Genomic DNA, 12,323 nt, shown 5'->3' with positions numbered 1-12,323 from the left:
AGCATGTCTTGGAAGGAGGCAGGGGTTTTTGAAGGAACTGTCTCCCACACAGCAAGACTCAAGCAAAAATTACCTGATCTGCAAAGGGGATGCCAACTGTACTTTCAGGAAGGCTGCTGATAATATTTCATCTAGCAGCAGTCTGGTCAACATGAAAACTCCCCAGACCAAACTTCAAGACATCTAGATTTTGCTTTTGACACCCCTACCCCATATGATTCTTACAAAGGTGTGTATCCTTCCTGGGTTATTTCGCCCTTAAAATGGGAATAATGAAACTTGTCCTTCCTTTTCTATGAGGCTCGCTCTGACTACTTGAGGAAGACAGGGTAAGCCTTCATTTACCAAGTTTTCAAGTGAGAGTCAAGTGGCAACAATCGGGGTAATTTAAACTTGAGTATTGACTTTCGTTAGAACTATCTGCATAAGTGTCTCCATTTTCATTGGGTGAGTTAATGTTTGAAGGGTTTTCATTCATGTAGTTACTCCTGCTTTATACCACCTTACTTATGGATCATAAGACAGAAATAAACCCACAGGGTTAGTGACAAAAATTGTCTTGGGGGCATGGCCACACAAAGTACAGACCAGCAGCTCCAACATCAGCTGGGAGTCTGTTACAAGCGCAGAATCTCAAACCTTGCCCCAGAGAATGAGAACTACATTTTAACAAGATTTCCAAGTGATTCCTAGTCATGGGATGGTTATTAATAATATTCTATACAGTCATTATCCTGCAGGGACTTGAATCTTTAGTCACAGTTGACATGGGCCAGGAAGACAGTATAATGTTGAGGAGACTCTAAACTAGAGGTGAGTTGGAATTCTGTCCCTGTCACTTACCAGCTGTGTGAGCATATGACCCAACTTCTCTAATCCTTTAACTTTCTCCTTAGTAAAGAGGCTACAGTAACACCTCAGAATCAAGCCCAATTTGCTGGAGAGGTCAGGGAAAGCCTCTGGTTTTGCTCATTTTTGAACCAGGAGCAGAATAGGCAGATTTAAAATTTTAATTATTAGTGTATTCAAGAGGTTGCTTGAAAATTAGGTGTCTACCTTCTTAAAAGCCCTTACTGACAGTGCTGCTCCCAGGTATTGAGAGTGGGCATTGCCCAAACCACCAGGAAGGCTGCCTGCAGGAGAAGTGTTCAATGCTAAATAAAGGCCAAGGCCTGATGTGTTCAGGTCACAGGTACAGCAGGAGGGCAAGGCTACCTTTCTGTGATTCTTTATATGCCACTTCAAGGCTGCCTCCCAAGCTCACTTTACACTGAGTGTTTCTGTATACAGGCTTCTACAGGCACCAGGTGAAGCTTAACCAAACACACAAGATAGTTCTCTCATCACCTATCAAATGACTCCAGAGCCAATGGAGACCCTCCCCACACTGACATCGAGTCACAACATGTACCCCACTTCATAGAAAGTTATCAAAGCTGAATTGCCTAGGTCCTACGGTGATGAATGAACTGGGTACATCTGCAAAGCTTCACCGTGATGGACATAACTGGTCCCTTGCTCCTCTTTTTTCTGGTAGCTTTATTACTTTTCTCTGAGTGAAGAAAGGATTTATAATAACACTGAATACCCTCTTGATGTGTGTTTACACAATTTATATCAGTTGTCCTATGCTCTGGTATAAATGCATATTCTTTTAGAGCAAACAGGAAAGGAAGCATCTTTTCGTAGAGCATAAAGAAAGTCAAAAGGCAGCCATTATGGGGGAATAAGAATCTGCTCATGAGTACTGGCAGATGTCTGAAGAGGAGGCAGCTGGCTGTGCAGTACTGGTCACTTGTTCTGTTGCCCAGACCTTGTGGCCTTCATGCTCGGAGTCTCTGCAGCCCGTGTATAAGCACTCTTCTAGCGGGACGCAGCGTTTGGTGACTGAGATACTGTTTCCTGTGACTTCCATTGTGTGCTGAGTGTAGCAGTATCTGGTCTCTGTCAATAGATAAAATATATTTTATTTGAGATGCGAAGTGTTAGCCCAACCCACCTAAAAAGAAAACAGGAGTGTCAGCATTATCATTCCAGAAAAGACCTAATAGCACATAAGATGTGCACTGCTTTGAGTTTATGTACAATCCTGAAAACCTTGGAGAGCTTCACTTTGCCGTAGTGGGAAGACAGCCTTCAAAGAATATTGATTTCTTTGCCCAACATGATCCCCATAAACCAAGACACAGTTTTTCCTTGCCTTTCAACACGTTTTGCCACTGTACCGATTTTTATTTTTAGGGGATGAGTGGTTTGGGGGGCATGATTTAAGAGGTATAAGTCGTGGCAATTTTGAGGAAGATGAAAGGACAGAGAGGTTCAAAGAATTCAGGGTTAAAAGGAGTTAGGCAGGTAACGGTGGTCCTCAAGGAGATAAAACACTGCAGCAGTGGCTGATGTGTGTGTCTAGGGGGGAAGCAGCTATTCATAAGAGCAGAACAATTTAAAACTTTGTGCCAATGAGCATAGCTGGGTCCTAGGATCCATTACAGAGGAAGAGTGACTCAATAACGAACATTTTTCCAAAACTAAGGCGCTTCATTTCTCCCTAGCATGATTTCAGTGTCTTCCCAGGACCACAGATGAAGACCGTGATGTTGGGAGTTTCTAGAGGTCCCTCTATGTCTAATGAATCTGAAAGCTTGAGATTTCTTCCAAAATTCTTTGGGGAACTTTTTATGTGTAATTTAAAAACTAAAGAAAAATGGCGTTGTCAATGTAATTCTTTAAGGCCTCCAGGCAATGTTCAGCTCTCTCAGCCTGGGATTTAGGAGAATGTTCTTGCTCTACTTTCACATTAAAAAAGAAAATGAATAATTCTTAAGAAATGTCACTGAGCTGTTTTTCATCCATATCCTGGACCCAACTTTGCATGCTTTATACAGTTCAGATATTTAGTGGCTAATATGGACTTATGACCTCCTATGAGATTATTTATTAGGTAATAAAAATCCCCCCCTACAGATTCTGTCATGATTTTGGCAGCTTTTAACTGAAGAACTAATGTCCAAAGAAGAACATGTAGGAAAATTTTAAGCCCTGAGAATGAGCTAATACAGACCCATCAATGCATCCTGGAAGTCATAAAAACTCAGGAGTTTTAAGTCTTTCCTAGAGACCCTCACTTGACAGGAATCTCAAATGGCCTCAAATCAAATCGTACTAAGAGCTGCCACTTTCCCAGTAGTAATGCTACTGATGGGTGTGCCTGGGCAGAGTCTGTGTCAACACCCTCCCCTAAATGCTGTCCCATACTGCACCCCAGCTGGGATTGTTAGTTGGATTGGGTTGAGGCTTTTTCCAAGGTTGCTCAGGGTCCTGCAGAGCTCCTTGGGAGTAGGATAAGGTCATGTGGGGAACTCAGAATAGTTGAGAGTTTTATACTTGGCAATAATTCTCCTAAAGCCCTAAACTAGCTTAACACTGGAGTGATTGCTTTTCTGATGAAGAAGAGGCAGCAGCTCTCCTCTTTTTTGTTTTTAAGCATTTGGCAGCTTTTGACAAATGGAGGCCAGTGGCCTGGAAGATTTACCACATCGTCTAAGAGGACTGGTTTACTTCTTTGGTATCAGACTCGATAGATGTTTATGGTCACAATAGGTTCATCTCCCACCGCTCCCCCCACCCGCCTCCCGCAACTTCAGGTGTTCTAGAAAGCAGTAAAATCAGGAATGTTCTTATCTCCTGTCTCCTCTTCATGCAGACAGCTAAGAGCAGCTGCCAGAGGTTTTATTGCTCCAAATGTAAATCTGAGCAGATAAGATCATATAGACTATGGAATAAGTAAATCACTACATAGCTGCAGTTTTGGAAATTAGCCTTTTCCCCCCAAGTAGTGAATTATCCTGTGTTAAGTAAGCCTTAAAATAACAATTGGTGAACTTCATGTGACTTCTTTGTTCATACTTTTCTATCCTTAACAAAATATCTTATAACATTTATTAATGGAGAACTTATTCCATTGAATGAAAGTAGATACAACTGATGAAAATATTTTTTCAGGAAAACATGCAAAACCTTAGTACCTAATAGCTGATTTTTCATTCTAGGGGTATAAGGGAGATCAGTGAATTAAGAATTTTTTCTTGTGCTTCATCCAGTCCAATCCATGAAACAAAAATACATGGAGAACACTGCCATCACTTCCAGTACAGACCTCAGTGCTGAAGCATCGGTCTCTCAAAAGCATCCATTCCACTTATCTTACAAAATCCCTAGGTGAGTTATGAAATGTCAATGTGGAAAAAGGTTCTGTGGTTTAATGAGTTTTGGAAATGCTCAAAAAGTTAAACAGGTTTCTTCAGTGCACAGTTTATGAGAACCTTCTATATGTGTTATGATCTTGTGATTTCCAAAGGTATATTGGGGTGAGCAGGCAGAATTTCCCAAGTAGAACTAGGTGGGCCACAAGTGGCTTATCACTGGACTGGAGTAGTGATAAAAACCGAGTTTCAGCCACAGAGCATTGTTCTCCATGCATTTTGAATACTCCTTGGGTTAGTAATGAGGTTATATGAGAATCAAGCCTGCTGATAGCTTCACACTAAAAGGATTTCAAAGGCTTTTATCTAAAAGATAAAAGATGAATTTGAATTTCTACCAGGTTAGTTTCAGTCTCTATAATCTCATATTCTGCAACTACACAGTATTCCCAGAGGTTGTGAAACAAAAGTCTTTTACTGTTAGATTCACAGGCATTCAACTAAATCAGAAATGGAAAAGAGAACTTCATCAACAACTGGACAATAGAATTTTTATGAAATTCACACACATGTGCATGAATGTTCAGAGTTCATAATCAAGTTCTGAAATTTAAAAGTAATCCAAAGCTAAGTTGCAAACTTTCATATACCCACCAATATTGTTTTTAATAACAAACCATAAACAAAACATACATAAGATGATTTGAATTAAAATGAGACATTAAAAATGCCCAACTTTCTTATAAAAGGCTTTCTCATCACTCAATTATTCTTCATGGCTCTGCTAGTTTTAGTTTCTTCATAAACACACAGACTGACAAAAATGATGCTAGAGAATAATTCTCCAGGTGCAAGAAAATTAATGGGAGGAAAATATTTAATACTAATATTACAAATTATATTGAAAAATAAAAGGCCAGTCAGTCGCAGCTGCCTGCTTTCTCCCTGGCCCCATTCCTTACTGATCACGCAGCTCTTCACTTCTGCCACACTACTCCCCTGCAACAACTCCCTAACTGTCAAATTCCATGCCTTTTCCCATGTCTGATCTGGTAGGATCTCTTTGCGACTCTGGATAATCTCATCTGTGGGACTCTCCATCTTAGACTTCAGAGTTCTGTCTTCTAGATGTTCTCCTAATCTCGGGTCTCTCCACTTTCAACACTTTCCCTAATATGAAAGTCGATATTCTCCCATGTTCTGTCCTTGAACTTCTTCTCACTCAAGTGACTTCATCAAACTTCTGATGCTATGTCTTCAGTCTGACAGCTTCTCCTGAACTGTAGAACCAAATTATAACTATATCCTGGAGACTGCCAGCATCAGCTCACATCTAATGTGTCTTAACCCAACACATTGTCTCCTTCCCCCTTGCATCTTTTGATCTTCACGTGTGTCTCTATCTCAGGAAGGGACCTCCTAGGATATCATACCTCCATGTTCTCTAGTAGCATGGACTAGGAATCTGGAATCAACTCAGACTCCTCTCCTTAATCTGGGAGTCTCCAAGTCCTCTGAAATATCTCCATTATCCATCTGGTCTTTTCTGTTCTATTTTCCATTTCCTCAATTCAGGACCTAATTGTTTCTCATTTTGTCTCTGACATACAACTTACCAAACATGAAAGCATGAATGCCACCTAATTGTCAAAAAGTCCTGATTGCCAATTACTAGGCTTATTGGCCTACCTGAGTGTGGTAGGGATAGGCCATTTCTCTCTCTGCTCCTGAAGCTGTGTGTCAAGCACATTGGAGCAACTCCACTTCCCTGATAGAACCATCAATTAATTTCATTTCTAACTCAGAGCTTGGCATTTGAAACTCAGCCCTTTTACTCAAGGTTCTCCTTGATGGAGGCTCCAAATTTTCTCCTCATTGCCTCGTATATACCTTGAGATATAGTATGACAACTTTTGATTATTCATGATGAAAAATGTGCATTTGTAGCTTGTCTGCATATTTTTCCTATTTTCTACTCCTGGACACCTGACATTCTTCAAGGCTCAATCCAAATGTGACAAATTCTGTGAGAATTTCCTGATCTTCTTCCCAACTAGGTCAATATTAATCTTTTCTCTTCTCTGTGTTGCCCCTTCCTTAACTTTCTCATTTGGAGTATCTGCCTTTCCTTCTAGATCAAAGTTTCTGAAGTTTGAAACAATTGACTTTTTGTTTTTAAACTTTTTAAAAATTTTAATCTACTGTTTTGAGATAACTGTAGATTCCCATGCATTTGTAAGGAATATTAATAGCAAGATCCTCTACACCCTTTACTCAGTTTCTCCAAATGGTAACAACTGCAAAACTATGGTATAGTATCACAACTGTGATACTATATTATCCAGTATTATATTATATCACATTAATATATCACATAGATATATTAATGTGATATATTAATATATCTATGTGATATATTATACCATAAAACTATGGTATAATATCACAACTGTGATATTATCCAGTATTATATCACATTAATCCAGTCAAGATATAGAACATCTCCATAGCCATAAGGATCCCTCATGTTGACCTTTTCTAGTGACACCCTCATCCCTCCAGCTCCCACCCCTTCCTTCACCCTTGGCAACCACTATATGGTACTGCATTTCTATAATTTTTTTTTTTTTTTTTTTTTTTGAGAATGTTATATAAATGAGTCATACAACATGTAATATTTTGGATTTGGGCATTTTCACTCAGTCTCATTCACTGGGTTGTTGAGTACTAAGAGTTTGTTAATTTTTATTCCTGAGTAGTAGTCCATGGTATAGATGTACTAAAGCTGGTTTAACCATTCAACCATTGAAAAGACATCCAGGTTTTTTTCCAGGTTAGAGATACTATGAATAAAGCTACTACAAACATTTATGTAGAGGTTTCTATGTGAACATGTTTTCACTTCTCTGTATGAGCGACCAGAAGTAAAATTGTTGGGTCATATGGCAGTTGCATGTTTGGCAGTTTCTTAAACAGCTATACTGCTTTCCAGAGTGGCTGTAACATTTTACATTCCAACCAACAATATATGAGTGAGTGATCTATTTTCTCCTTCTCTTTACCAGCATGTGGCATTTTTTTCTTCTTATTTTAGGTATTCTGATAGAGGTATAGTCATATGTTTGAAATTTGCATTTTCCTTATGGCTAATGATGTTGACTGTGTTGTTATGTGTTTATTTGCCATCTGGTTTTATCTTCTTTGGCAAAATGTCTGTTCATATTTTTCCTATTTTTTTAATTGCATTTTAGGTTTTGTGGTACATGTGAAGAACATGCAAGATTGTTGCATAGGTACACACATGGCAGCATGATTTGCTGCCTTCCTCCCCTTCACCTATATCTGGCATTTCTCCCCATGCTATCTCTCCCCAGCTCCCCACCCCTCATTGTCCCTCCCCTATTTCCCCCCAACAGACCCCAGTGTGTGATGCTCCCCTCCCTGTGTCCATGTGTTCTCATTGTTCAACACCCACCTATGAGTGAGAACATGTGGTGTTTGATTTTCAAACTGTTCTTGTGTCAGTTTGCTGAGGATGATGGTTTCCAGGTTCATCCATGTCCCTACAAAGGACATGAACCCATCGTTTTTGATGGCTGCATAATATTCCATGGTGTATATGTGCCACATTTTCCCTGTCCAGTCTATCATCGATGGGCATTTGGGTTGGTTCCAGGTCTTTGCTATTGTAAACAGTGCTGCAATGAACATTTGTGTGCATGTGTCCTTATAGTAGAACGATTTATAATCCTTTGGATATATACCCAGTAATGGGATTGCTGGGTCAAATGGAATTTCTATGTCTAGGTCCTTGAGGAATTGCCACACTGTCTTCCACAATGGTTGAACTAATTTACACTCCCACCAACAGTGTAAAAGTGTTCCTATTTCTCCACATCCTCTCCAGCATCTGTTGTCTCCAGGTTTTTTAATGATCGCCATTCTAACTGGCGTGAGATGGTATCTCAATGTAGTTTTGATTTGCATTTCTCTAATGACCAGTGATGAGCATTTTTTCATATGTTTGTTGGCCTCATGTATGTCTTCTTTTGTAAAGTGTCTGTTCATATCCTTCACCCACTTTTGAATGGGCTTGTTTTTTTCTTGTAAATCTGTTTTAATTCTTTGTAAATTCTGGATATCAGCCCTTTGTCAGATGGGTAGACTGCAAACATTTTTTCCCATTCTGTTGGTTGCCGATTCACTCTAATGACTGTTTCTTTTGCCGTGCAGAAGCTGTGGAGTTTGATTAGGTCCCATTTGTCTATTTTGGCTTTTGTTGCCAATGCTTTTGGTGTTTTGGTCATGAAGTCCTTGCCTACGCCTATGTCCTAAATGGTTTTGCCTAGATTTTCTTCTAGGGTTTTTATGGTGTTAGGTCTTATATTAAAGTCTTTAATCAATCTGGAGTTAATTTTAGTGTAAGGTGTCAGGAAGGGGTCCAGTTTCTGCTTTCTGCATATGGCTAGCCAGTTTTCCCAACACCATTTATTAAACAGGGACTCCTTTCCCCATTGCTTGTTTTTGTCAGGTTTGTCAAAGATCGGATGGTTGTAGATACGTTGTGTTGCCTCCGAGGCCTCTGTTCTGTTCCATTGGTCTGTATCTCTGTTTTGGTACCAGTACCATGCTGTTTTGATTACTGTAGTCTTGTAGTATAGTTTGAAGTCTGGTAGTGTGATGCCTCTCACTTTGTTCTTTTTGCTTAGCATTGACTTGGCTATGCGGGCTCTCTTTTGGTTCCATATGAAGTTTAAGGTGTTTTTTTTCCAGTTCTGTGAAGGTCATTGTTAGCTTGATGGGGATAGCATTGAATATGTAAATTACTTTGGGCAGTTCTAATTATGTGTTTTGTTTACTGGTGTGTTTTGAAAATTATATGGTCTAGATAGCAGTTCCTTGTCAGATATGAGATTTGCAAATACTTTTTTCCATTTCATAGCTTGCATTTTCATTCTCTTAACAAGGTCTTGTGCAGGGCAAAAAAGTTTTAAATTTTGATGAAGTCCAATTTATTATTTTTTCTTTTATGTGTCATGCTTTTGGTATTAAGTCTAAGAACCTCACCTAGCCTTAGATTTATGAAGATTTTCCACTATTTCTTCCTAAATGCTAACATTTCACATTTAAGTCTATGATTCACTTTAACTTTTGTAAAAGGTGTGAGATGGGCTGAGATTCATTTTTTGCCTGTGAATGTCCAGTTTCTCCAGTACCCTTTGTTAAAAAGGCTATCTGTCTTTCCTCCACTGATTTGCCTTTACACCCTTGTTAAAAATTAGTTGGTCTATTTATTATGTTTAATTGATATATGTCTATTTCTCTGCCAATATCACAGTCTTGATTACTATAGCTGTATATTCAATCCTGAAATAGGGTACTTTGATTCCTCCCACTTCATTCTTTTTCAAAATTGTTTTAGCTATCCCAGTTTCTTACCTTTCCATATAAACTGTAGAACATATTTGTCTATATCTAAAAAAAACATCTTACTGGGATTTTGACAGAAATTGTATTAAACCTACATATTGATATATAGAGAATTGACATTTTACTATGCTGTGTTTCAATCTATGAACATAGTCTTTCAATTTATTTAAATTTTATTTTTTATTGCTGTTTGTAACTTTCAGCATACAAGTCCTATACATGTTTTGCTTATATTTACCTGTAAGTATTTAATTCTTCTGAGCAATTATAAATGGTATATTTTAAATTTAAGTGTCCACAAGTTAATTAATAGAATATATAGTACAATTGAGTTCTGAATTTATCTTATATCCTATGACTTCAATGAACTCATTTATGAGTTCCAGGAATTCTCTTTAGATTTGTTGGAATTTTCTACATAGAAATCATGTTATCTGTAAAAAAGGACAGTCATTTTTTTCCTTTCCAATCTTTATGTCTTTTATTTACTTTTCTTGTCTTATTGCACTGGTTAGAACCTACAAGACTACACTAAATAAAAGTAGTGAAAGCAGACATAATTACTTAGTTCTTGGTCTTAGCAGGAATGCACACAGTCTTTCACCATTAAGTATAATGTTAAATGTAGATTTTTAAAAAAATTGATGTTCTTTATCAAGGTGAAGAATTTTCTCTCCCTATTTTTTTCTGAGAGTTTTTAATCATAAATGATGTATAATTTTGCCAATTTTTTTACATTGATATTAACGTGATTTTTCATCGTTAGCCTATTAATATTATGGATTACATTGGTTAATTTTCAGAGATTAAACTAGCTTTGCATCTCTGGACTAAGCCCCACTTTGTCATGGTGCATAATTCTTTTTATATGTTGTTATATTCTATTTACCAATATTTTGTTAAGAACTTTGGTGTTTGTATTCATAAAAAAATAATTGGAATTTTGTATTTTGGTTTGTTTGTTGCTGCTGTCTTGGTATCAGGGTAACTCCAGCTTCATAAAATGAATTGAGAAGTATTCCCTCTTCTCTTCCATTTTCTGAAAGATTTTGTGTAGAATTGGTGTTAATTCCTCTATTAAAACTTGGTAAAATTCTCCAGTGAAATTATTTGGGCCTGGAGAGTTCTTTTATGGATATTTTAAAGTTATAAATTAAATTTTCTTAATTGTTATAAGACTAGTTCATTTTTTTTATTGCATTTTAGGTTTTGGGGTACATGTGAAGGACACGCAAGATTGTTGCATAGGTACACACATGGCAGTGTGATTTGCTGCCTTCTTCCCCATCACCTATATCTGGCATTTCCCCCCATGCAATCTCTCCCCAACTCCCCACCCCCCACTGTCCCTCCCCTATTTCCCCCCAACAGACCCCAGTGTGTGATGCTCCCCTCCCTGTGTCCATGTGTTCTCATTGTTCAACACCCACCTATGAGTGAGAACATACAGTGTTTGATTTTCTGTTCTTGTGTCAGTTTGCTGAGAATGATGGTTTCCAGGTTCATCCATGTCCCTACAAAGGACACGAACTCATCGTTTTTGATGGCTGCATAATATTCCATGGTGTATATGTGCCACATTTTCCCTGTCCAGTCTATCATCGATGGGCATTTGGGTTGGTTCCAGGTCTTTGCTATTGTAAACAGTGGCACAATGAACATTTGTGTGCATGTGTCCTTATAGTAGAATGATTTATAATCCTTTGGATGTATACCCAGTAATGGGATTGCCAGGTCAAATGGAATTTCTATGTCTAGGTCCTTGAGGAATTGCCACACTGTCTTCCACAATGGTTGAACTAATTTACATTGTGGTACTTTGTTTTTTTGAGTTATGGTCCATTTCACCTAAGTTGTCAAACTTATGCTTTTGAGTTGTTCATACTATCCCCTTATTTCTTAATGTTTTTCTCCACTGATTTTTTTAATTGACAAAAATTGTATATATTTATGGCACACAATGAAATGTTTTAGTATATATATTCTCACTGATTTTTATTCTTATCATTATTATTTCCTGATTTTTGCTTAGTCTTGTTTTATTTTACTTTTGGTTTTTGTTCTTCCTTTTCCATTTTCTTGTTTTCTAATCTGTCCATATAGTGCTATAAATTTCTGTCTCAGTGCTGTTTTTGCTGTGTCCTACAAATTTTCATGTTTTATTTTCATTAGGTTCACTGTCTTTTTAATTTTTCCTTAAGGCTTTATCTTTGATCTATGGATTATTTAGATGTGCATTGTTTAGTTTCCAAGTGTTTGGTGCTCTTCCTTTTATCTTTGTCATTGATCTCTAGTTTAATTCTACTGTGTCAGAAAACACTTTGTATGATTTCAATTTTTCAAAGTTTGTTGAGGTTTGCTTTATGGCCCAGGATATAGTTTATTTTGGTATGCTTTCCATGGGCATTTGAAAACAATGTATATTCTGGTGTTGGATAGAGTGTTCTGTAAATGTCAATTAGATTCTTAGTTAACAGGGCTGTTGAATTCTTCTGTATCTTTGCTGATTTTTTCTGCAGTCTATCAGTTTTTGAAAGAGTGGTGTTGAACTCTTCAACTATAATTGTAGATTTATCTATTCCTCCTTTCATTTATATTATTCTGTCACACATATTTTTCAGCTCTGTTACTTGATGCTTATATATTTAAGATTGCTATGTCTTCTAGTGGACTATTTTTTTTTTAATCATA

At 37.6% G+C, this 12,323-nt stretch overlaps 1 protein-coding gene across 4 annotated transcripts in view; it reads right to left on the bottom strand.

Moving 5' to 3' along the window:
• The window catches only part of LYPD6 (LY6/PLAUR domain containing 6), a 154,864-nt gene that overhangs the window by 2,995 nt on the left and 139,546 nt on the right, over window positions 1–12,323 (bottom strand). For all 4 annotated transcript variants that reach the window (XM_012457084.3, XM_012457085.2, XM_012457086.2 and 1 more), the window contains exon 4: window positions 1,814–1,944. In XM_012457084.3, the coding sequence (XP_012312507.1) occupies window positions 1,814–1,944 (131 nt within the window). The remainder of the gene's footprint in view (window positions 1–1,813; window positions 1,945–12,323) is intronic.

This window comes from Aotus nancymaae, unplaced genomic scaffold (genome assembly GCF_030222135.1).
Source record: "Aotus nancymaae isolate 86718 unplaced genomic scaffold, 86718_ANA_hifiasm-v0.15.2.pri h1tg000029l, whole genome shotgun sequence".
Taxonomy (NCBI): Eukaryota; Metazoa; Chordata; class Mammalia; order Primates; family Aotidae; genus Aotus; species Aotus nancymaae.
The sequence above is the reverse complement of the archived record's forward strand: the minus strand, read 5'-3'. Positions and strand labels throughout refer to the sequence as shown.